Source organism: Abramis brama (genome assembly GCF_963993115.1).
Source record: "Abramis brama genome assembly, chromosome: 1".
NCBI classification, from domain to species: domain Eukaryota; kingdom Metazoa; phylum Chordata; class Actinopteri; order Cypriniformes; family Leuciscidae; genus Abramis; species Abramis brama.
In genome coordinates this window covers 56,273,446-56,300,442 of record NC_139963.1, presented here as the reverse complement: position 1 = coordinate 56,300,442, position 26,997 = coordinate 56,273,446, and the positions used below count along the sequence as shown (strand labels likewise).

Genomic DNA, 26,997 nt, shown 5'->3' with positions numbered 1-26,997 from the left:
TGTCTGGTTGTTACAACCCAGTTATGCTTAAAACGGAGAATTCTTTCCTTTGAGTTTTCCAGGTACAGACGACACCGTTGTCAAAACAATCCCCATTCACACAGATCTGCAATACACATACAATGACACACTATAGACTGAACACGTAATACGCATGTGTATGACCTCATCGTCTTCAGAGATTCACATTTTGATTATTTACGAGGAGACCGGTTTCAAAAACTTGCCCTTTGAAACCCGTTTTCAAACGTTTGCGCTATCAGGCCCCAAAACACCATTGTCGTGTAAATGAACGTAAAAAGTTGTGACACCCTTATTTTAACACTTTTGAGTGTGGTCTAAGATAAATTCCCAGGAGAGTTAATTTAACACTGGAGTTTTTGCTGTGTATATATAGATGAAGTGTGATCTTGACGCATCTGTCAGTGCAACACTTCTGGAGGTTGTGAATTTGTGGTTTCACAAGCACAAACTTAGTAGCCTAATAAAAGCTTCATGGTGCACACACACACACACACACACACACACACACACACACACATATAGCAACACAATGTGTTAGTGATGTGATGAAAAAAAAAAAGTGTAACTGAAAAAAAAAAGAAATAGACACATAAAAATTACTCTGAGGACACTGTATTGGGTCACTTAAAAATAACTATATTTCATTATGTTTAAATTGTTTTCTCTGACAAATAATCAGTAGCTACAATAGCTGGGTTTCCATCCAAACGTAAAGTTTAGAAATTTTGTGTTTCCATCACTCGTTTCTGATGCGATACTTCAAAATATGCATAAAAACAGGGTGATGGAAACATTGACAACTAATGAGAGGATAAATATATGTTTGTAATGATTTGTGTGGATCTGTTCATTTTAAAGCACTTTGTTCAGTGTCAAACATAATACTTCTTTATGGACTTGGTTGGTTTCTGGACGCCACTGTACAGTTCAGCTCACTTTCTGATCCAGAGCTTTTCAAAGTCAACACAGTTTTACACCAGAGATCTTTCTGATCGCTTCTTCAGCTGTGTCATAGAGTCAGGACTAAACACTCAGCTGATGAGATCAGAGGAAGTTACCAACCAGAGGAGGAGCTGATGATGTTTAAAGGAAGAGCTGTAACTATATATAATGAAGAGAAAGACTGACAGAAACACAAAATGGCTGATAAGTGTGATCTGTGTCTGCTGGGACTGATCATTCTCTCTTCACTTCTCACAGGTAAAGAAATCTGTATTTTCTCTAAAGACATTTAGTGGAATTAGTCTGGAAAGAGTTCATTTGAACATGCTCAGTTTATTCTTGCACACATTCACGTTGTGATCTCAGAGTTGTGTATTGATACACACAGATCATACTGTATTATTCCTGATACTGGACATAGTGTCACTCAAACATCTGATGATGAAGAATTATCTTCATATTAAGAGTGTAAGAGTGGATTTCCTGCAGAGGTTCAAGCTGCAAGACTGCCGAATGACTAAAGAAAAGTTGTCAGCAAGATGGTAGAAAACTGAACATTTCTTGTCTATTCCACCCACAGCTACTTATACCAACGACGGAAATAAGCGCAGTTACAATAGATTAATATGTGGGAGAGCGTTGCTATAGAGAGTGACGATATTGTATTGCAATTTGTAGCACATCAAAGTCAATACCAAATCAAAACTATTTAACACATTATTTGTAACAGAAAAGGTTTAATGACAAAATATGTTTATAGTTATATAATACTTATTACATGGCTTGGTTGAATTCCAATGTAGAATGCGGTGTGTTACAGTGCTATGCATAAGTTTAGACACCCATGCTAAAGTTGACTAAAAAGAGGAATAAAAATCATCCTGATAAAGTTCCCTTGGCCTTTGGAATTAAAATAGCCGCACATCATCACATAGCATTCACCATACCTAGAGATTGGCATGGGGTACTTTCCATAAGATCATCTCTCAATGCAAATCAAACCAGCTATTAGGCTAACTGAAATAAAACCATGCCAATCTCTAGGTATGGTGAAGGCTCTGTGATGATGTGCGGCTATTTTAATTCCAAAGGCCAAGGGAACTTTATCAGGATGCATAGTATCCTGGATCCATGAAGTAACTGGCCTTTAAAAATAAAAATCTGCCTGCCTCTATGGGAATTTAACATAGGGGTGTTAAACTTATGCACCCTGTATTTTAAGGAAGAACATTTATTTATTTACGATACATTATTCATTCACAAAGAAAATTGGTGTCCTTAAAGGTTGGATTTTTCCTAATTTTTTTAATTAAGGCATTAAGTTCAATTTCCAAAAGATGATTTTTTATTCCTCTTTTTAGTCAACTTTAGCATGGGTGTCTAAACTTATGCATAGCACTGTATTTCTTGATAACCGCTGTGAAGTATAACAGACCGTTGCCATGAAAAACAGAGCGTTGCTATGGACGCAGTTCTGTTCACTCTGGCAATTTAATCGTTTTTAAATCAATAAACTCCTTTTTAAATCAATATTTTGAGTCAAATTATTGATTTATTTGTTAGGTAGCCATGTAATAAGCGGGATAATGTGTAGCGAGGCGGTTGTTATAGCAAATACAACCCCTTCAGGCTGATTCAAGCTCCACTCCACTTCGCGTCCTGATCAGCCTGTCGGGGTTGTATTCGCCATAACAACCGCCTCGCTACACATTATCCCTTACTTAAAATAGTTACAAAATAGATATGTATGAGATGATGATAACTTATACCATTAATCTTACTCAGCATGTAAATGTTTCCTGAGAGAGAGAGAGAGAGAGAGAGAGAGAGAGGGAGAGTAAGAGACAAAGAAATGAGGAAGTAAAGAGAGAGAGAGCCCCAAGAAAAAGAGCCAGAGCATAAAAAAAAGACAGAGCAACAGTTTCAATCTTTTTTATCCTTTCCTGACCATGTGACTTTAACCCAACTGTGAGACGTTTAAACTGACCAATCAGATAATTCGAACTTCCCCCACCGTACTAAAGGTGTGACAATTCATCAGTGTGTGAGAGTGTGTTGTTTGCTTTAAGTGAGGAAAAAACGGTCACACTTTACAATAAGGGTATATGAATAATCATGTACTAATACCTGAATTAATACTTAAAGGAGAAGTTCACTTTTAAAATGAAAATTCTGTCATCATATAATCACCCTCATGTTGTTTCAAACATGTATGAATTTCTTTCTTCTGCTGAACAGAAAGGAAGATATTTAGAAGAATGTCAGTAACCAGACAGTTTTTGGGTCCCATTGACTTCCATAGTATATTTTTTTCCTACTATGGAAGTCAATGGGACCCAAAAACTGCCTGGTTACTGATATGATGACAGAATTTTCATTTTAAAAGTGAACTTCTCCTTTAATTCAACATGAACTAATGATAATTAAAAGCATGAACTAATCATGAACCAATGACTACAACCTTAACTACATGTTAGTACATGTTTGATAGTTAATGCATTCATTAACATTTATGGATAAACCAAATCAAACTGCCTCTTTAAGAAGGAATAAGAAGTACCCTGACTGCACCTCCGTTCTCTGACTTCTGGAAAAGTCACACAACAACTGAACTGGGCTGAATACTTGTTGTGTTAGAACATCATGTGCATTTGATAATAAGTTTAAAATAAATCATGAGCTGAATTAGGTAAGTAGTTAACAGTTAATTAATTATGATTGGCCCTCTCACCCACACTGTTAACCCTTGCTGTAAAATTCTGACAATATTATACCATTTTCCATTAAAACAGTAATATACCGTAGAAAATAAAACTAGCCTACAGGAATATACTGTGAATTAACAGTGCTCAAAGTCGACACTCAGAGGCTGTTTTCCCAATCACACCCTATACCCTCATTCACTATTCTCTACATTAGTTCACTAATATAGTCCACTTGAATGAAAAGAAGTGAGTGAATTGAGACACTGATGAACACCTGATAAGCAGAATCACTGAAGGACAGAGAAACAAGAACAGAAAAAAGAGAAACACAAGAACTACAACTGACTTCCAGCCACACTGAGTGTGAAACCAGTTTACAAACCAGTTTACGATTATTTCTTTCATACATGTACAAAAGTTCTTGTTGAGAATTAACAGAGATTTAGTTATTAATAAAATTTGTTTTCACCATGATGGAGATCAGTATTTGCTTTAGTTGGTCTCTTGTCCCTGGACTTCTTACCATTCATCTCTCTCTGACTGCTGTAACAGTGAGTTTATAAAACACATTTGTTATGGCAAGAAAAAGTCAAGAGGAAGATGATCAGGTGTTTTTATTTTTTTTTGTGATGATGTCACAATCATCCTGGACATGCCTGATTTTCAGATTGTTCCTGTATATAGTCATTGAAATTATAGTTATCTCATATTTAGCATATATCTGTGAATCTACAAAATGAAATCAATATTTCTGTAATCAGGTCTTCTGAAGAATATTGTAATCATATAGTGCATTCAATTTTATTTTACTCCTGCTTGACTCAGACACACACAGATATCAACAATCAGCACATGAATCTCAACAATGGTGAAAAGTTTCATGTCGCAATGCATGCTGGGTTCCAGGATAATATAAAACTCCCAGCATGCACTGCTGCATGAATAATAATAATAATAATAATAATAATAATAAAGAAATATTGCCACCATTGTTGAGATTCATGTGCTAAATTGTGATATCTCAGTGTTTCTGAAACACAGTGTAGCTCTGTTTCTCTGGTTATGCATCATGTGTTAAAAAAAAGAGTCATTGTATCTTATTGCTGCGTTTTCACAGTGGTGGTAATGCAACACTTTTGATTGAGGATTAAACTCTGAATAAGTGAGAATGAATTCCTTAGTGAATGAACAGGCAACATGATGATTTTGTCATCATAATCATTATAACTGCAGTCATTCATAAACTGTGTGTGCGCAAGTGTGACTTGCAAAAACACAGCTCAAGCAGCAAAAGAAAAACTAACGTTTTAGCATCAGCATCCCAACTAAAGCAAACACTGATCTCTATAATGGTAACTTCAAACCAAACATTTTCAATTAAACATCTCAATAACAACTTCTGTATGACAGAAATAAAGTCATACTGGTTAATAAAAAGTGTAATAATGTGTAATGGCTGGAAGTCAGTCGTAGTTATTGTGTTCCTCTATTTTCTGTTCTTGTGTTTCTCTTTTCTTCAGTGATTCTGCTTACAATCACTTACATATTCCCTTAATTATCTCACTGCATCGCTACTTTTTACTCGTAGTGTGGATTTCCCTGAGGGGTTGAAAGGGTTAACTGTGTAAGATAAAAAAGACACACCCACAAAATGTATTTTAACAGTAATAAACTGTAAGTTATGAAACAGGTTTATACTGGCAACACTGTTGCCAGTAGTTTACTGTAAAATTAATTTTTCGGGTCACCATTGTGCTGAAGAGTAGAGCCTGTGCTTCAGTCCAGGAGAAGATCTACAAACATTGATGATATGCTGCATGTTGCTTTATTTAACAGGCGGTGACTGTGTAGTTGCTGATCCAGTGGAAATCTTTTTATGTGCAATAGTTTTTTAGTGGTCTCAAATGAAAGAAGTTCACAGTAATACTTTGCTCACATTATTAATGCATTATAAGTTTTAGTTAATACATTTAAATGACAGTTGGTCAATTTAAGGCAGTCGGTTTCTGCAAGTGTAATTAGTTAACTATAATTTAGTGCATTTTTACAGAAACAAACTAGATTACAGTAAAGAACTGTACAATTAACAGTATTTTACTGGCAACAGTGTTGCCAGTATTTTACTGTAAAAAAACCCGGTAAGGTCTAACAGTGCAGTCAACACGTTGATCTCACAGTGATCTCTCCATATGATCATCAATGTCACAGTGAGCTAAAAGTGTAACCTCACAGCAGCACTCACTGTTTGTTTATACTATGATCACAATATGAGCTCATCCCAGATAGAAATGTTATTGGACATGGACATCGCTCAGACGTCAAATTTTGGTTGAAAATGAAAACTGGGTTGACGTCTAAACATTTGTTTGATGTCAGGCTCTATTTACTTTTATGTACTACAAATGTTTTTGTCACAGGGTGACGTTAAGCGGAACTGTTCCTCCCCATTCTTGTTTCCCGGTGGGAGCGAGTTTAATGTGACACCAGAACGGTTCCGGGTCCTTCCGTGTAAACAGTCTGACGGAGCTTGCTAATGAGGGAATGAGTGGCAGCTGGGTGATGAGCAGAGATTGAGTCACGAGGGATATGGATTTGTGAGGGGGATTATAAAAGGATTCGGTTGATGTGCAGGAGAGAGGAAAAATCTTTGTTGTTGATCGGACTGGGAGAAAACTGTTGTTGTGGAGCAGACCGGAGGAAATCTTTGTTGTCGATCCGACTGATCACGTCGAGCAGCACACGAGAGGGCAGATCGTATAGGACGGGAAAGACTGCATGTAAAGAAGGAAGAGCTGGAGATCAGCGGTTTGGTTGAATTGTGTTATCTCATCGAACAGATAAGTGTTATCTGCCAGTCCTATTAGGAAGTTAATGCCTGTAGTGCCCGCTACCCGCCATGATTCGGTGAAGCCGCCCCGCCGTCCAGTGAGATCTGTTTTGAAGCCTTTTAATGTCAGTTGTGTGTCCATAGCCAACTACCTACACAGCCCTGGATGTACAGTTTTGTCAGTTGAGTGGAGAGAGTCGGCTGGGACCACGAGAGGAGACCTTATTCACTGTGAGTTGATGTGAGTTGCAGTGCTTAATGTGAAGTGAACACGTGTGATCATTTGAGGTGACTGAATTGTGCACTGGTGTGGAAACTGTAATTTTGTGTCTGCCCGTTCCCCAGTTGGCATACTCGTGGGTCTCGAATGTCAAATTGAAATTAACTAACTGCTGTGTGTTGAGCATATGCGGTACAGGAATGCAGCCCCATCCTGTCTGAGTTGAAGAGGATTTATGAGATATCCATGCATCGCTGTTCTGTGGTAAGAAGACCCAGTTGTTGACTGTTGAATCCTGTACTTACCACTGCTGTTCTGTGAACATAGAGAAACTGCCCTTCGCTATTGAATGCGGCCATCACTGTTCTGTGGGGAAGTTACGGTCCGTCGCTGTATTTCAACTGCCGCCGGCTTGTGGAAGGAGGGTGACCCCCAGCTAGCGGGTGTGTCCTGTGGAGAGCGCGAGAGAGCTCCCCGTTTGCCATCTACGACTGACTATTGCATTGCGTCGGATGATCCCCTGCCCTATCCTCCCCCGTCCCAAAAAGAGGTGACACTCAAATAATTGATGCTGTCCTGTGAGAAGAGTAACCCCTTCCCTTGTTGTCAATTTCCTACCAGTGCCTGCTCCATTACTTGCCTTTGGCTGAAGAGGAACCGCTGTGCGAATCCTTACTAGTGCCCGCTCCACTACTTATTCCCCGGCCGAAGAGGAGCTGCTGTGTGAATCCTTGCCAGTGCCTGCTCCATTACTTATGTCTGGCTGAAGAGGAACCGCTGCGCGAACCCTTACCAGTGTCTGCTCCTTTACTTCCGGCCGAATGAATGTAACTTTTCAAGAAACTAATAAATATAAATTGAAACTAAATAAATTATCTCTGAAACTGAAAAAGAATAAATTGCAGGCAAATTTTTTGCCTTCGTTTTTAATACACTGCATGTTTTGCTAACTATTTCTCATATTTCAATCGCTGATCTGAACTTACAAATGCGCTTCCAGAGTTTTCATTTACGCTTCTGAAGTTTTCGTTTACGCTCCCTGAGTTTTCGTTCGCGGTTCTGACACATTTCTCTCGTGGGGGCGGGGCTAGTAGCAGTGTGTTCTCATTGGTTACTGAGCTTTTCATTGACAGCTTCGTGACCTGGAAGTGAAGACGTCAGTGGTGTGTGGATGTGAGCGTCTGTAATCGCAGCTTTCTATTTCATTTTAGTGATATTAAGTTATGTTTGTTTTTTAATTTTATCTGTATTTACCTGCTGCTACTACTTAGTTGGCAGAAGCTTTTAGGAGCACAAGAGATCTATTCAGGTGTAATTAAAGTACTGTATACTTAAAATATTGTAGTGTCCGATGTTTTCGGAGAATATTTGTTTATTCCTGATGATTCTTTTGCATGTTAGGCTCTGATTAGGTTCAGCTGTTACAATTTAAAGAGAATACTAGCAAATGTGTGTGATATATTCAGCCGTCAAGAAAGTCAAACTTCAACCAGGTAATCAAGGTTGGCAACCATGGCCATCACACTACTCATTGTTAGCATGATATACGTTTACACCATCAAAATGAATGATCACTTAAATAAGAGGAATTTAAACAATATGAAAATTACAGTCGTGTTCTGCTGTCAGATACAGACCTCAAAGGGCATTTCATTACAAATGTCACACAAAGAATGTTCTTGTTGCCATTTTTTTAATTGATAATTGTATTTAGTTATAATTATTTCATTTAATTAACACCATCTTCTAACATTTAAAATTGTAAATATATTTTAACAATCATCAACTGTTTCAATCGTGACTTATACAACCAGTTAAATGAATGTAATTGAAAATATGAATTCAAATAAATGTACATTCTTTGTCACTAAAGCATATATACACAAGTATCAGAGTGAAGGTTTTGGATGCAATTATGTTGTGACCGGAAAGACCAGAATCCACAAAACATTAACTGCATAATAACATGTAATGCACAGTATTCTCATGATATACATTACATACAAAATGCACAATTACAAATACAGAATACATTTTAAAAATTCATATACATTTTAAATGTTGCAATGATTCTTTGAGCAGTTCCTGTTGCAGTACAAGTAACAAAGCAGTGACTGGACACAAGCAGTGCAAGGATAGTCCACCCAAAACATGAGCATTCTCTCATCATTTACTCTCCTTCATGCCATCCCAGGTGTATATGACTTTCTTCTTCACATAAACATAGACAAAGATTTTAAGGAAATAATCCATCTCTGTGAGTCCATAATACAAGTGGATTGTAACTCATGTACGTAAGACAGTTGGTCAGAAGTGATTTTTAATAGTTAAAACAGTCATATTATTAGTATTTTTCTTATCTAGCCTATTGTTTGACTTCAGAAGGCATTGATTCATCCACTGAGGTCGCATGGATTACCGTCACGCTCACTGTGTGTGGTTTAAAGTGTCTTTAGGACTCACAGAGATGGATTACTTAGTTCCTTACAAACTTAATTCGTGTTTATCTGTAGAAAGAAAGTAAAATGCATCTGGGACAGCATGAGGGTGAGTAAAATAAGAGAGAATTGTATTTTTGGGTGAACTATCCCCTCAACATTCATATGCTGGTATTATGTTGGTATGCTAATCCAAGATCAGCATAGATTAATAAGAATAAAGTGAAACCTCTTGTGTACTTGTGAACTATGTTTGTTTTAATCTAGAGGAAATTGAAATATTTGCTAGTTTATATTAAAATAAATCAGGTGTCTGAAAATCAAGATCCCAGTCATTCAAAGGTGATGTGTCTGAACAAAGTAAGATTATTGTCTGATAGGGACAGTGGATCTCTGGTACTATCACTCCATCCTCTGTGTCAGCATCAGAATTTTGTTTATGGAAAAGTTGCTCCACTCCCTGGAAAATGAGAGAGGAAATGTATTATAATCTAACAATACAAACTGCTTATATATTTAAGGGATTTTACAGTACTAAATATTTACCTCGGAGTCAAGCAGCATTTATCATCTGTAATACTGTTGTGTAACCAGTAGATGGCTGTATTGCCCTATATATAAACATATGGATGTGTATTCTCTAGTTGCTGGATGTTTTCAGTCATAATTACTTGCATGTATTAAGTTTTTAATTTGGACATATATTATTATTAAAGACTATTAAAGATTAAACATTTTTCTCAGAAATGTTCATATGAAGTGCACTTTTTTCATTATTATTAGTCAAATATGGACACAGAAAAAATCATTTTGTTACTCATACTAGATACATATAATAGCTTTATCAGTCATCTTTATCACACAAAAGTAATCAGAATAAATATTGCAATCAGGGCGATACTTCAAAATAATTGAGTGTTTACATATTACGAACAGAGACGTGGTCTGTGGTCGAGTCGTGTCTCTCCTCTTTCAAAAACTGCATCGCAAATTAATCAGCAGTTGAGAAATGCAGGTTTAAATAGCTTTATTGGCATGGTAAAAAGGCTTTACATTGCCAAAGTTGAATCAGGCAGTGATTGACAGCGCTCTGGTCCTATGGCATCGGTTATTGACTGATACAGTACAGATACTGTACAGTACTCTAGCTCAATGTTGTTTGGGGTGGCTGGGGGGAAATATGATCTAATCGAAGACTGTAACCGAATGTAGATAAACAAGTCATGTAATGATTGGGCTAACAGTTAAATCAAGACAACACAGCTGTATAATGTTATGGGCTCTCACTGAGCTCTAAAATGCCTCTCCACCGGAAAAAAGCCAGTACTGTATTATAAATAGTATTAGTATAGTATTAATGAAAAAAAATCAGACTTACCACGAGTAGGCTAACGTTATCCATCCTCCTGATATAGCGACGATGACTAATGATAAATATCATTCGTCTGTTCCTTCTATAAGAAATCATCTCAACAATATAGTGTAGCAGCAAATAAATACAGATATAAACTTAATATCACTAAAATGAAATAGAAAGCTGCGATTACAGACGCTCACATCCACACATAAACACTCCACTGACGTCTTCACTTCCAGGTCACGAAGCTGTCAATCAAAAGCTCAGTAACCAATGAGAACACACTGCTACTAGCCCCGCCCCCACGAGAGAAATGTGTCAGAACCGCGAACGAAAACTCAGGGAGCGTAAACGAAAACTTCAGAAGCGTAAATGAAAACTCTGGAAGCGCATTTGTAAGTTCAGATCAGCAATTGAAATATGAGAAATAGTTAGCAAAACATGCAGTGTATTAAAAACGAAGTAAAAAAAATTGCGTGTGATTTATTCTTTTTCAGTTTTAGAGATAATTTATTTAGTTTCAATTTATATTTTCATTAGTTTCTTGAAAAGCTACGTTCATTTTTATTGGCACAAGAATAACTCCATAGAGGTGGATCAGTCGGTGGATTTTAGTTTGAGATTGGACTTATTTTAACTAAATAAAATACAAGTTTTGATACTAATTATCTTGTCTGGTCTGTTGGTGTCTCTGGGTAACTCCTCGAGGTGGTACGCTCAGAAGGGGAGGGAAGGCCACCCCGGCCTGTGACATTTTTCTTATTCTAAAGATAAACCCTCTATTGCATGATATATGAAATAATAGAGAAAAAATATATATTTCCACACATTTTATTACCAGTCATAGAGCACGTTGAACAATTCAACACATTTACAAAAATGATAATAATAGGGGGTAGATCTAGGTATGTTACTTTTGGCGCAACAACATGCAATAATGGGAATAAATGCAAAAAGTGCAGTCTATTTAAAATATATCTCTTTATTTCATAAAACACATTTTATGAAAGATCTTCAACATCAACTTCATTTAAAAAAAACATTTGTGCTGAAAAAGTAATAGTTACAACCAGTTTCCATCTTAGTGGGGTTTGTTACCTAGAAGTAACAATGCGCAACAAAGGAGTATGATTTTTATGCATTCATTCTCATTGAATTTCCATGTTAAAAGTCAAAAACTGGATAGAAAACTAATTTGTGTTGTTTAAACCAGACTAAAGAACAAACAACACTGGTGGATCATTCAGTATTAACACATAAATCATGGATGAGCCACTTCTTCATCTTAGGTTACTGTGTGTGAAAGGAGAAGAAACAGTTTTTGTCAGGAGTGTGACACAGAAACACGTCACATTTCATGCACTTGATTATGCCATTGCATCCAGGATATTTACACCTCCCTCTGTTTTCACTGTAGACAGACCAGTGGTCTATGCGGTCCAAGCGGAGTGGGGCCGGGGATAGAGGTGCAGTTGCTCCCCGTCTTTTTTTCAGGTCTAAACCCGCCTGGACACTCAGAGATGTACGGGACTCTTGCTGCAAAGTGTGTCCACTGTTGCATATTGTTGCTTTGAGGCAAAATAGCTATTTTACCCATTTACAAAAGAAAACATTCAATGAAAACATAATCAACAGAGTGAAATTAAATCAGAACTTACCCAAAATTGTGAAAATATTTTTTATTTCATGGAAATCCTAAGGAAAATGTCACTTTTTCAAAGTTTTGTGGAGCTGAAAAAACATGGCTGCCGCATGTGAGTGCAGGTGAGGAAAAGACATTGAAAAGGGGGTTGGACAAGTCATGTAATCAAATTCAAGCATTCTATTGGCTTTTCATACTTCCTCCAGATTAAAATAAGCAGGTTTTTTTTTTTGGTGTATGATTTTGTAAGCCTGAGAATATGAGGGAAAATGGGTATGTTACCCTGAAGCAACACTATGCAATAGAGGGTAATGATTTTATACATTTTGGATTGTTGAAAAAAATAATATGTAACTGCATTCAAGTCTTTTCTTTTAGTGTCATTAATGCAAATTTATTTGGCATTACTGAAAATTTATGTGGCATTATTGCAAAAACAAAACACTTCAAAAGACCTCAAATAACAACAAAAAACTGATTTAATGTATTTTAAAAAGTTTAAATATATATATTCATAACAAAAGCTGTGATAAGAGCAGTCAATCACATCCAAAAAAATGAATGGATCTCTATGGCGCCTCTGCTGGAAGTGTACGGTAATTACACTTTTGGGCAAAACTATATTATCTGCAAAAAAAAATCTAACCAGCAGATGAAGAATTATGCATCTCACACCGAGATCAATATCCAGAAACAACTCATATTTCATTTCGATCATCATTAATGTGTTAAAAAAAAAAAGAAAAAAAAAAAGGTAATATTTCATATGCATGCTAATGGTGTAGCTGAGGTATTTTGCAGTAAATAGACACAAAAGTACTTAAAATCTCCCAAAACATAGCATTAATGTATAGATGAGAAGTAAACCAAAAAAATTATATATTATGTGTATTATTAAAAATGTAAAAAAAAAAAAAAAAAATCACTCTATACATTTTTGGGGTCATATTTGGACTACATATCAAATGCACTGAGTGTAAACAGGAAACTAGATCCTTCCTTTTAGGAGAACATTCTGGTAACACAAATAAAATTATCTACAGAAAACATTACAAGAACGTAACATAATGCTCTCAAAACATTCATAGAACAACAACATTTCTATCTGGGATGAGCTCATATTGTCAAGTCAAGTCACCTTCATTTATATAGCGCTTTTAACAATATTGATATCGAGATCATAGTATGAGCACACAGTGAATGCGCTGTGAGTAAAAGAACTACAAATAACCTTTATCTTTTGTTTGTTTGTTTTGTTGTACTGGTGGTGTAAAGGAATACAAATATTCTCCTAGTGCATGTTTAATCATATTTTATTAAATGATTTGTTAATGCATTATTTTGTCATGACTTTTACTTGAGAGGGCCCTAATCATGATCAAATTCACTGTTAACTACTTCCCAAACTCAGCTCATGATTGATCATAAACTTACTATCAAACACACAACGAGTGTTCAGCTCAGTGAAGTGATGTTGTGTGGTCAGAGAACAGAAGTACAGTATCATCACGACTGTGTCTGGATGGAGAGTGAACTACTGATCCCAGCAAACCTTCCCTGAGTTTTGCTCCTTCCTTTGGGAACTGTTCCACAAATATTCTTTGTGGGTTTTGAATTGTTATTTTGTATTTAGCTGTGCATAAGTCACAGTAGGGTGAGTTTGAAGGAAAGAGAGAAACACAGAACAGATAAAGAGCTTTTAAGGTCAGTTATTAGTGTATTTTCTACGGTTGAAGAGGAGGATCAACTAATCCTGTGCCGTCCAGTAATGTTTATGACAAAGCTGAAATCAAGAGTTCAAGATATGATGATATTACATTATTTACATTTGTTTCAAAGTCAGGGTATTTCTTATTCCTTCTTAAAGAGGCGTTTGATTTGGTTTATCCATAAATGTTAATTAATGCATTAACTATCAAACACTGGAAAAAGACTGTATGATTTCAATCTTCTGCTTTTTATGCTGGTATGTTTTATTATTTTCATTTATTAATATCATAATGATCACTGAGATATACTGTGTTTCAGGTATCAGTGGAGTGGAGGATCATGTGTTCATCAGTTCTGGTGAAAATGTGCGTCTGCCCTGTAATAAAGCTCTTTCTGACTGCAAATCTAAAACTACATGGATCTATAACAGATTCAGACATTCAGCAGCAGTTGCACTGATTACTAAAGGGATAAAGAAGAAAGACACAGAGAGACATGAGAGACTGAGTCTGGAGTCTGACTGCTCTCTGAACATCAAGAACGTCACAGGAGAAGATTATGGATTATACAGCTGCCAACAATGGATAGATGTGAATGGAAAAGATGAAAAACAAGGACCTGATGCTGATGTTTCTCTGCATGTTCTTCATGGTAAGTTTATGATTATCTGGTCAATTTAAAAAGGGCAGATTCTCCCTTTAAACTCAGATGATGATTGAAGAGTCTGTGATTTGTGTCTTGTGTTCAGTTTCAGTGTCTTCATCATCATCATCATCATCATCATCATCATCTTCATCCTCACAGACTGAGATCAGTCCAGGCCGCTCTGTGACTCTCTCCTGTCAGTTGTATTCAGTCTCCTGTGATTACTGGGTTCGTTCTGAGGGAGTTGAGCTGTTGTGGGTGAATCAGGCTGGTGTTGATCTGAAGACAGACTCCAGATATCAGATATTATCATCATCAGATCAATATTACTGTATCATCACTCTGACAACAACACTCCTGAATGAAGATGACAACAGAGAGTGGAGATGTCAGCTTACTCACAGAAATCAACTCAAGACCTCAGTCAGATACACTGTCAAGTATTCAGGTGAGAAAACACTCTTTTCAGACAGATTTGTGAAAACTTTCACACACTGGCTCTACTCTTTCTGATGGCTTCATACGTTTGGCAATTGTACAATATTAGTGGTCAAAGTCATAAACTGCATGTAAAATAATTATAATCCCCAATACTGACCTCCTATGGGTCATGCTAGGCTAAAATAGACTCTTCTGATTAATGCAATATTTCATGTTTCTGTGTGTGTTTCTGTGTGGTGTGTGTGTGTGTGTGTGTGTGTGTGTGTGTGTGTGTGTGTGTTGTATCAACCATTGGACAGACTGAATATAGGTCTATTTGACCTGTTGTGTGTGTGTGTGTGTGTGTGTGTGTTTGTGTGTGTTGTATCAACCATTGGACAGACTGAATATAGGTCTATTTGACCTGTGCAGTGCGTGTGTGTGTGTGTGTGTGTGTGTGTGTGTGTGTGTGTGTGTGTGTGTGTGTGTTTGTGTGTGTTGTATCAACCATTGGACAGACTGAATATAGGTCTATTTGACCTGTGCAGTGTGTTTGTGTGTGTGTGTGTGTGTGTGTGCGTGTGTGTGTGTGTGTTTCTGTGTGTGTTTCTGTGTGGTGTGTGTGTGTGTGTGTGTGTGTGTGTGTTTGTGTGTGTTGTATCAACCATTGGACAGACTGAATATAGGTCTATTTGACGTGTGCAGTGTGTGTGTGTGTGTGTGTGTGTGTGTGTGTGTGTGTGCGTGTGTGTGTGTGTTTCTGTGTGTAAAATTAGGTAGAAAGTTAGGTAGCAGCAGAAAGTAAGGTAGAACAGTTATCTTAGTCAGACACCTTAAACATGATGTGTACCAAAAATCTATGTCCTATCTTTATGTTAACATACTTTACCACCCTTTTCTTTGGGAGCTTTCTTGCTGCCATCCTCTTCTCTTGGCGCAAACAGGAAATAAACAGCTCTGGTCATGTGACAATTTACAGTAAACATGCGACACTGCACATATTTCATTGAGACCCTTTATTATATCAATATCTGCTGGAAATGCATTGATAGATCATTCAGTAACATTTTTATAGCCTTAGAAATTAAACATTTTTTTACGGTCACTATTGTGACCGATGGGATTAAATGGGTTAATGCTCTCAAAACATTCATAGAACAACAACATTTCTATCTGGGATGAGCTCATATTGTCAAGTCAAGTCGCCTTCAATTATACAGCGCTTTTAACAATATTGATATCGAGATCATAGTATGAGCACACAGTGAATGTGCTGTGAGTAAAAGAACTACAAATAACCTTTATCTGTTGTTTGTTTGTTTGTTTTGTTGTACTGGTGGTGTAAAGGAATACAAATATTCTCCTAGTGCATGTTTAATCATATTGTATTAAATGATTTGTTAATGCATTATTTTGTCATGACTTTACTTGAGAGGGCCCTAATCATGATAAAATTCACTGTCAACTACTTCCCAAACTCAGCTCATGATTGATCATAAACTCACTATCAAACACACAACGAGTGTTCAGCTCAGTGAAGTGATGTTGTGTGGTCAGAGAACAGAAGTACAGTATCATCACGACTGTGTCTGGATGGAGAGTGAACTACTGATCCCAGCAAACCTTCCCTGAGTTTTGCTCCTTCCTTTGGGAACTGTTCCACAAATATTCTTTGTGGGTTTTGAATTGTTATTTTGTATTTAGCTGTGCATAAGTCACAGTAGGGTGAGTTTGAAGGAAAGAGAGAAACACAGAACAGATAAAGAGCTTTTAAGGGCAGTTATTAGTGTATTTTCTACGCTTGAAGAGGAGGATCAACTAATCCTGTGCCGTCCAGTAATGTTTATGACAAAGATGAAATCAAGAGTTCAAGATATGATGATACTACATTATTTCTTATTCCTATTATTATAAAAGACTGTATGATTTGAATGTTCTGCTTTTTATGCTGGTGTCATTTATTATTTTAATTTATTAATATCATAATGATCACTGAGATATACTGTGTTTCAGGTATCAGTGGAGTGGATGATCATGTGTTCATCAGTTCTGGTGAAAATGTCTCTCTGTCCTGTAATAATGCTCTTTCTGACTGCAAATCTAAAACTACATGGATCTACTCTAACAGATTCAGACATTCAGGGACAGTTGAACTGATTACTAAAGGGATAAAGAAGAAAGACACAGAGAGACATGAGAGACTGAGTCTGGAGTCTAACTGCTCTCTGAACATCAAGAACGTCACAGAAGAAGATTATGGATTATACACCTGCCAACAATGGATATATGAGAATGGAAAAGAACACCAACAAGGACCTGATGCTGATGTTTATCTGCATGTTCTTCATGGTAAGTTTATGATTATGTGGTCAATTTAAAAAGGGCAGATTCTCCCTTTAAACTCAGATGATGATTGAAGAGTCTGTGATTTGTGTCTTGTGTTCAGTTTCAGTGTCTCCATCATCATCATCATCTTCATCATCATCCTCATCCTCACAGACTGAGATCAGTCCAGGCCGCTCTGTGACTCTCTCCTGTCAGTTGTATTCATATACTGGATTCTCCTGTGATGATTGGGTTCGTTCTGAGGGAATTGAGCTGTTGTGGGTGAATCAGGCTGGTGTTGATCTGAAGACAGACTCCAGATATCAGATATTATCATCATCAGATCAATATCACTGTATCATCATCACTCTGACTACAACACTCCAGAATGAAGATAACAACAGAGAGTGGAGATGTCAGCTTACTCACAGAAATCAACTCAAGACCTCAGTCAGATACACTGTCAAGTATTCAGGTGAGAAAACACTCTTTTCAGACAGATTTGTGAAGACTTTCACACACTGGCTCTACTCTTTCTGATGGCTTCATACATTTGGCAATTGTACAATATTAGAGGTCAAAGTCATAAACTGCATAAAAATCCTCATAATCCCCAATATTGACCTCCTATGGGTCATACTAGGCTAAAATAGACTCTTCTGATTTATGCAATATTTCATGTATGACCCATGAGGGAGGTCAATATTGGGAATTATAAGGATTTTTATGCAGTTTGAGGAATTCTAAGGCTTAATAATGTCATTGATTCAGGAAAGCTGAAGGTTTATGGGAAGCAGCTCACTGTGTTTCACTCTCATATAAACCAGGAATAAATGATACAGTAACATCTCTCTTCTCAACTACTGCCACTGTAAGCTGTGATGATTGAACACAAACTGCATGTCATGATCAATATGAAAATATGATGTTAATGTCCTGATGCGTCTGAACATTCATCTTCTGCAGCTCCAGTCGCTTCAACAACACTGACTCCAGTCAGAAGCTCAAACTCTGAGAAGACATCAAGCCGAACTACAGCAGCAGCTTCTACACAAGGTTCATGATCACATGATCACTGTCACACATCATCAGTCTCTCGCTTCAGTGGTTTGCACTGGCTCTCACAGACTGCTTTATCATCACACATATTATCTACAAAAAAAGCTCTTTAGTCAGATTTGTCACTGAGTTTTGATACATATGACCGGTCTTGTACAGTCTGTTGTCTGATGCGAAATAATCATAATATACAGCTAGTGTAACTCACGCCACTGCTATGATAAATTAATAAAATCATAGTGAGAATTTATTAAACACAACTCATCCCATGTTAATGTGAGCGGCTCAAACACCAGAACTGAGCGTCATACTGATGAGCTTCTCTAGACTACAGCAGTTTGTAACAGTTTCTGCCTTGACAGTGTTCATTCGTTAAAATATGAAAAATAATATTTCTATTTCCATCTTGTTTTTAATAGTTGCAACATCAACTACAGCAACAACACTTTCTCCAGATACCACACCAAACTCTCTGAATCCAGGTGTGTATGAACATCATCCTCATTTGACCGACTCGTGGAGTTTTTCTGATCCTCTCACTTTCCATGTTGTCAGGCGGTTTTTGTTTTGGTCTGTGTGACTCCGCCCACTGCCAGTTCAGCCAATAGTATTTTGACACCCCGGGATGCCAGATAGCAGGAAACACAGTGTATTGTTGCCTTGGAAACGGGCAAACAAACTGGGTCAGAGATTGCAGATTCTACACAACCTAAAAAGCCTTGATATCCATCTAAACATCTCTATGAACGAGAGCATGATAAATCCATAGATATCATATAAAGGCTAGATGTCTCGTGCGCGCTGCTGGCCAATGGAGGTCGACGTCCGCACACGACGGCCATCTTACCACAGTGTGCTCACTCACTCGTAACATGGTGTATGTACTTTTAAATAACCATAACTTGCTCAATTTTCTACCGATTTTCAAACGGTTTGGTTTGTTATAAACGTCAGAGATGTAGCTATGACACTGCATACATATGAATAATTATAACATACATGTTCATGCATTCGGAATTATAGCCACGTTAATAACTTTTGTAAGAAACCAAACCGTTTGTAAATCCGTCAAGATTTCAGTGAGATAAGAGGATTTGTGTGCGTGCTGATCATTCACCTTAATTCACAGCTTTCCTGTGTTAAGATGGCCGCTGGTGATGCCGGAAGTGACTCCGCCTTAAGACATCTATAGCCTTTATATGATATCTATGGATAAATCCACTTACATTCTGTCTACACAAGGTTCATGATCACATGATCACTGTCACACATCATCAGTCTCTCGCTTCAGTGGTTTGCACTGGCTCTCACAGACTGGTTTATCATCACACATATTAGCTACAAAAAAAGCTCTTTAGTCAGATTTGTCAGTGAGTTTTGATACATATGATCGGTCTTGTACAGTCTGTTGTCTGATGCAAAATAATCATAATATACAGCTAGTGTAACTCACACAACTCCTATGATGAATTAATAAAATCATAGTGAGGATTTATTAAACACAACTCATCCTATGTTAATGTGAGCGGCTCCAGCACCAGAACTGAGTGTCACACTGAACCTCTCTAGACTACAGCAGTTTGTAAGAAATGTCTTGACATTGTGTTCATTCATTAAAATATGAAATAAAATATGAAAAATAATATTTCTATTTCCATCTTGTTTTTAATAGGTGTAACATCAACTACAGCAACAGCACTTTCTCCAGATACCACAGCAATCTCTCTGAATCCAGGTGTGTGTGAACATCATGATCATTTGACTGACTCGTTGTTTGATTGTGATCAGCAGTTTTTCTGATCCTCTCACTTTCCGGGTTTTTGTTTTGGTCTGTGTGACTCCGCCCACTGCCAGTTCAGCCAATAGTATTTCCACACCCCGGAATGCCAGATAGCAGGAAACACAGTGTATTGTAGCCTTGGAAACGGGCAAACAAACTGGGTCAGAGATGGCAGATTCAACACAACCTAAAAAGCCTTGATATCCATCTAAACATCTCTATGAACGAGAGCATATTAAAACACGGATAAATAAACTCATCCACTTACAGTGTAAGTCTCCTCGGCTTTCATTGTCAATTGCGCTCGTTCTGTTGCGTGTCCTCAAACTGGAAACCCATGTGAGCGTCGAGTCTGAGGAGGCGGGGAAACTACGATCTCTGATATTTTGAACATAATGCTGGATACACACCAAAAGATAATCGGGCTGATTTTGGGCCGATTTCCCCCCTTCTGACAATCATAGCTGTGTCCCGATTATCTTGATGGTTCAACAGAAGAGTGTCCGAACCTGATCGGAAGAACGTCGGAGCCGCCCCGATTGCAAATATATTTACGATCAGAAATCCTGATGTGTGGGGGGGAACAAACCCTCTGGAGATTATCACGTGAAACGAAACAATATCCAATCAGAAAGCGAGATGATGGAAGACGGAAGCATAACAAACGCAGTCACTGATGTGGACAGCAGAGATGGAGGATCAGCTTGTAGATTTGTGGCAACAGCACAAATGTTTATACAACGTGTCGTGTAAAACCTTTCCAAACACTATATCGTCCGCCATGCTTATTCTGAGGTCTCGCGAGATTTCCTGTGTTTACAGTCGAGACTCTGGTTGAATATCTGTTAGTGTGTGGTGTGCTGTCTTTGTCACATCATGGCACATCACACACTATAGGAGCAAAACGGTTAAATCTAGGATGTTTTGTCCTCATGTTTGTGGTCTAATCACATTTTGAAAATCTTATAAGATGTAAAAAGTCTTTTGGTGTGTACCCAGCATAACTCATCCCATGTGAGTGTGAGCAGCTTTCAGCACTGATACTGTAGCTCTGGACTACAGCAGTTTGTGAAATAAATGCCTTGATATTATTTTCATGCATTAAAATATTATATAATTCTATTTCCATTTTGTTTTTAACAGTTGTAACATCAACTACAGTAACATCAACTACAGCAACAACAATTACTCCAGATACCACAGCAAAGTCTCCGAATCAAGGTGTGTGTGAACATCATCCTCATTTCACCGACTCGTTGTTCGAGCAGCTGATCACAGATTTTGACTCAAGCCATGTTTAATTTGTAATCTACATCACTTTCTAATTCCATTCTCTTGTACATCACCAACAATCATAAACATGAAAACTAATACCGTAATGTAAAAAGTAACTGTCATCATTAAATGTCAGACACATCATTCTCATCCAGACAATCCTAAACAATCATGTCACATTCATTTAGTGAACATATGAGGTACAGTCTGTTAGTGTACAGATGGCTTCAATTTCTATAAAATCATCTTCACAAGCATCAATTTACATGATAAATAAAGATAATTATGCTGTTAAATGTGCCATTTTTATCTATTTGGTTAAACACAGTAATATAGTCCTGCTAATGGTGTCTCTCTAAATAGTCTCTCTCCCAGTGACTGTGACTGTGGTTGTTGTCGCCGCTTCATTCGCTCTTCTCCTTCTGGCTCTTATTCTCTGGGTGATTCGTAAAAAAAGAGCGGGTGAGTTTTTCATATTTTGTAACAACAGACAACAACATCTGATAAAACAAATATGTAATTTAGACAAATTTATTTCTCTAAAAGTGAAGAGAAATCAATGAGTTAACTAAAATAATGTTTCTATTCTACAGCACTAGATTCTTCTAGACTCTTTTAAAACTGATTGTCATCTGCATTAGAGACTGTGTGTGTGTTTGATCATAAACTTTCCCGTGACATTATGTTTCAGGCAACAGAAGAGGGACTGGTGACTCTGTGGTAAGTATTGCAGGTTGATCCATGAGTTATTAATGTTCATAAGGACTGACCCTGAAATATTGTTATGAGGGTGTGTGGAGATGAAGCCAATTGCAGACAGTAGTCACAGCAACACAGTTTATTGTACAAATAACAGGAAAAACAAAGCCCACGAGGGGGCAAAACAGGACTGGGGAAGAGAACAACTAGACTAAGACCAAAATGATAAATAAACACTAGACTCAGACTTGACAATGACTAAAAAGAAACAAACTCACTAATAGCATTCACAGGATTCAGACGAGGTATCACAGAGAATAACACGCAATGTTAGACAATGTACCGACACAGGACAGAAAACATGAGGGGATTAAATAGGGAGCAAACCAATCAGGAACACAGGTGAAAGCAACGATCTAATGATTACAAGATGAGATAACAAGGGGGCGGGGTGAGGTGACAAGACAACGCAAGCACACAGCCCAAAAAAATGGCCATGTGCTTACACATAAAACATGGGTCTGTCATGATCCTGCCTCAAGACCAGGGAAAATCAAAGACTAGAAGGCAGAACCATGACAAATATGACACTCTTATTATTCAGATTATAAAATGTCAGGGTTCTCAGCAGACAGTTCTGTCAGTCTTGTCATAGTTTAATCTGTCTCTGTTTGTGTTGTGTTTGAGCACATGGCTCTGTCTTTATTTGTGTTGGTCGTGTGTTCCTCTTGTCCCGCCTCCTAGTTTCTAGTGACCACGCCCTCTTGTTTAGTCGTTGATGAGTCCTCATCAGTCTGAGTGTGTGCTCACCTGTTCTTTGTCTGAGGGGCAGTTCACACGACAAAAACGTAAAACCTTTTATGCATTTTGGCCTTTCATTTATACGACAATTGTGTTTTGGGTCCCTGAAAACGCAAAGTTTTGAAAACGGATTTCAAAGTGCAAGTTTTTGAAAACATGCACATGCGTATTACGTGTTCAGTCTATAGTGTTTCATCACCATCTAGTGGCCTGGCAGCAGAATACAGCGTTTTTAGTTTTTCCACGGATCCATGTGAATGGGGATTGTTTTGACAGCGGTGTCGTCTGCACGCGGAAAACTCAAAGGAAAAACTTCTCAGTTTTAAGCATATCGTTTTCGTGTAAACGTACCCTGAGTGTCCCCGTTGTGTACCCTGAGTGTCCCCTTTCCCGTTGCCCATTGTTCTAGTTGTGGATTTCATCATGTGTTGTTCCTGTTGTGTGGGTCAAGTCAATCATCCTGTCATGTTAAAATAGGATCTGTCATCATAACGTCATGTCTGTATAAGTGATTTTCACAAAACATTTATGTGAAATTGCCAGGAGACACGTTTTACACACATATTACCTGAACATTTGCAGGACCTGAGGAAAATATCATTATTGGATAGCATTTAATAGCTTGATTTGTCCATATTTCCACTGATGTTTAGGAGCAGACAGATGATGTGACTTATACTGAAGTCACTGCACACAGTAAAAAACGAGGCAAAAAGAACAAGGTGAGCGAACACTTCCTTGATGTTGTCCAGCTTCTCCCAACATGATAGTTTGTATTTTCCTCTTATATGCAGTTCTTCTTGATTTGTGTGATTATATGCAGTTCTTCATGAATTGAGCTCAAACAACATGCTGTAATAATTGTGGGTTGAAACAACTGTGATGTTCATTCAGGTTCGCTGTGATGATAAAGTGACTTATGCTTCCATCAGAGGAGCAAAAGCTGGAGCTCAGGAGAACTGCAGTCAACTTTATGCCTCTGTGAACAAGAACAAATCAGGCAAATAATTATACAAAACCCACATGAGCAGAGGAATATCAATCCAATATAACTCAATCCTCATGGGTCATTCATTGATAATACTTTCATTGTCTTTTACATGTTAACAAACACATTGTAATGAATTGTTGTCTTTTGTCCTCTTTGTGTTCTGGCTTTGAGTTCTAGCACTTCCAGAACTGTATTAATAACCTTTGGTCTTTAGTTTTAATTTAACAATGTGGAACTAGTGTGACTACATACTTTCAGGAGTATTTTCAGAGCGGTGAACTCACTGTTGAGGTTTGGGAACATGTTTCTGCTGAGTGTGAGAACTCTGTTAGTTTAACCACACATGTTTTTAGAGAAACACATGTGGTTAATGAAGAAAGAAAGAAAGAAAGAAAGAAAGAAAGAAAGAAAGAAAGAAGAGGAACTGACATCTTAACCCACACAGAACTGGTCATCTCTGAACCCAGTTTGGACTGAACCTGCTAAAACAAAAAATAACTTATTTAATTGATAAATACAAGTATTTAATAATAATAATAATAATAATAATAATAATAATAATACATAAGTCTTATATAGCGCTTTCCAAGGAACTCAAAGACGCTTTACAAATGAAACAAACAAACAAAGATGAGAGTGCTATTATAGATTGTAGGCGAGCTGAAACAAGTGAGTTGTGAGCAGTTTTTTGTAGGTGGTCAGTGAGTCCGAGTTTCTGATGTGGATGGGGAGTGAGTTTCAAAGGGTGGGGGCAGCGATGGCGAAGGCTCGGTCCCCCAAAGTTCGGTGCGTTGATTTGGTGATGGGTTTGAGAAGGTTTAAGTCGGCAGAGCGGAGGCGTCGGGAGGGGCGGTGCTGCTGTAGGAGGTCTGTGAGGTATGGAGGGGCCAAGTTATTGAGGGCTTTGTAGCAGATGAGCAGAACTTTGTAATGGATGCGCTGTTGTACAGGGAGCCAGTGAAGCTTGATAGGGGTGATGTGGTCTCTGGAGCGGGTGTGGGTGAGGAGGCGGGCAGCAGAGTTTTGAACATATTGCAGTTTTTGTAAATCAGAGGAAGGGAGACCATACAGGAGGCTATTGCAGTAGTCGAGTCTTGATGTAATAAATGCATGGATGAGAGTTTCAGCAGCAGATGTGGAGAGGGTGGGGCGTAGGCGAGCAATGTTACGGTTACGGCAGTTTTGGTGATATGACGGATATGGGGCTTAAATGTGAGTGTGGGGTCAAAAATGAAACCAAGATTTCGGATCTGGGGAGAGGTGGTAACTGTATGGCCATCGACGGAGAGAGTGAAGTTTTGGGAGGAGGGGAGGTGTGATTTGGGACCAATGATGATGATTTCCGATTTATTGCAGTTGAGTTTAAGGAAGTTGGCGTTCATCCAGGATTTTATTGCAGAGAGGCAGTTTGTGATGGTTAATACTGTGGCAGAAGTGATGGATCTGGTGCTGAGGTATAGTTGTGTGTCGTCTGCGTAACTGTGGAATTTAAATCCGTGATTATGAATGATAAGTCCAAGAGGAAGCATATACAGGATAAACAGAAGGGGACCTAGCACCGAGCCTTGAGGGACTCCGTGATTGACAGGTATGGTGTGAGACGTACAGTTGTTGATGGATATGAATTGAACTGAACTGTTGGTGAGGTAGGAGGTGAACCAGGAAAGAGCTGAGCCAGAGATGCTAAGATGTTGTAGGCGTTGTAGAAGGATGGAGTGGTCAATGGTGTCGAAGGCGGCAGAGAGGTCAACTAGGAGGAGAATGGAGAGCGAACCAGAGTCAGAGGCGAGCAGGAGGTCATTTGATACTTTGAGTAGTGCAGTTTCAGTAGAGTGATGAGTGCGGAATCCAGACTGAAAGGTTTCGTAGAGCTGATTGGAGAGGAGGTGATGTTTTAGTTGAGAGGCGACCGAGCGTTCCAGGATTTTAGACAGGAAAGGTAGGTTGGAGATGGGGCGGAAATTGTTGGGGTTGTCAGGATCCAGGCCAGGTTTTTTAAGTATTGGTGTGATGGCGGCAACTTTGAAGGAAGAGGGAACTGTTCCAGAGGTGAGAGAGGAGTTGATGATGGCCATGATGAGTGGGCTGAGGCAGGGGAGGCAAAGCTTGTCTGGTACCTTTAGTCTGGTACCTTTTATTGGATGCTGAATAAGACAAAACATTTTAAAATGTACTTATTATTCAGTCCCATAAGTACATAAAAACAGTTATTTGTACATATCGCATTAATAACCTTATTAATATTGCAAGAGAAAATTAACTTCCATAAATTGCCATTAAAATCATGTTAAGGAATACATAAAGGATCTGCAATATATAGAAGTTAATCTTCTCTTGTTTTGTCTTATTCAGCATCCAATAAAAGGTACCAGACAAATACTTGTATTTATCCATTAAATAAGTTATTTTTGTTTTACCAGGTTCAGTCCAAACTGGGTTCAGAGATGATCAGTTCTGTGTGGGTTAAGATGTCAGTTCCTCTTCTTTCTTTCTTCTTTAACCACACGTGTTTCTCTAAAAATGTGTGGTTAAACTAACAGAGTTCTCACACTCAGCAGAAACATGTTTCCAAACCTCAACAGTGAGTTCACCGCTCTGAAAATACTACTGAAAATACCAGGGGCGTAGCCATCATTTCAAAAGTGAGGGGGACAGAATGCCAAGCGTAATACCAGTTTTTGCTTAATTGGCTTAATATGCTATTTATGTTTAAAGCAATAAAACAGAAAGAAAGAAAGAAAGAGAAAGAAAGAAAGAAAGAAATGCAGATGTTCTGTACTTTATACTGCACATAGCCTAGTATTGTATATTGTACTATATTGTTTACATATTTCAAATTGTTTTTTGTGTAGGCTACGCCAAACTTCAAGCTTTTAAAACTACTTCAAATTATCTGGTTAGGCTTTTTCAAGACAACTTAAAGTTTGTCTAAAAATGTTTTATCTAACAGTTTTAAAGTGTTACTGAATTATATGGTAAACACCATGTAGGCTACACGTTACAACGCTGCATGATAGCAGATATAGTGGCTGTTAATGCATGAAAATCCAAATTCAGCATTAACAATCACCATCTTTATTCTAATTTGAAGGGCTTTGATTACATATCTGTGAAAATAAAAGACATTACGAATAAAA

At 37.9% G+C, this 26,997-nt stretch overlaps 1 protein-coding gene across 2 annotated transcripts; it reads left to right on the top strand.

Annotated features, from left to right (window-relative positions):
* Positions 1–1,066: 1,066 nt before the first annotated feature.
* On the top strand, positions 1,067–24,344 carry LOC311073888 (uncharacterized protein). Of its 2 annotated transcripts, none has more exons than XM_084099987.1 (13): positions 1,067–1,224; positions 14,184–14,516; positions 14,614–14,958; positions 16,944–17,279; positions 17,377–17,730; positions 18,222–18,311; positions 18,734–18,796; positions 19,987–20,049; positions 21,238–21,315; positions 21,733–21,831; positions 22,061–22,089; positions 23,523–23,591; positions 23,764–24,344. In XM_084099987.1, exons 1-13 carry the CDS (start codon positions 1,164–1,166, stop codon positions 23,875–23,877), a joined length of 2,034 nt encoding a protein of 677 aa, XP_083956113.1. In that variant the 5' UTR covers positions 1,067–1,163; the 3' UTR covers positions 23,878–24,344. The 2 variants fall into 2 exon arrangements, with proteins under 2 accessions (XP_083956113.1, XP_083956112.1); XM_084099986.1 differs by lacking the exon at positions 1,067–1,224 and adding an exon at positions 6,148–6,729.
* Positions 24,345–26,997: the final 2,653 nt, after the last annotated feature.

Excerpts from the sequence above, each read along its gene's own strand:
- LOC311073888 (XM_084099986.1), top strand. The coding sequence starts at position 6,543 with ATGCCTGTAGTGCCCGCTACCCGCCATGATTCGGTGAAGCCGCCCCGC. Across the intron at positions 14,517-14,613 it reads TTCTCTGCATGTTCTTCATG|TTTCAGTGTCTTCATCATCA; the intron begins GTAAGTTTATGA and ends TCTTGTGTTCAG. Across the intron at positions 17,731-18,221 it reads ATACACTGTCAAGTATTCAG|CTCCAGTCGCTTCAACAACA; the intron begins GTGAGAAAACAC and ends CATCTTCTGCAG.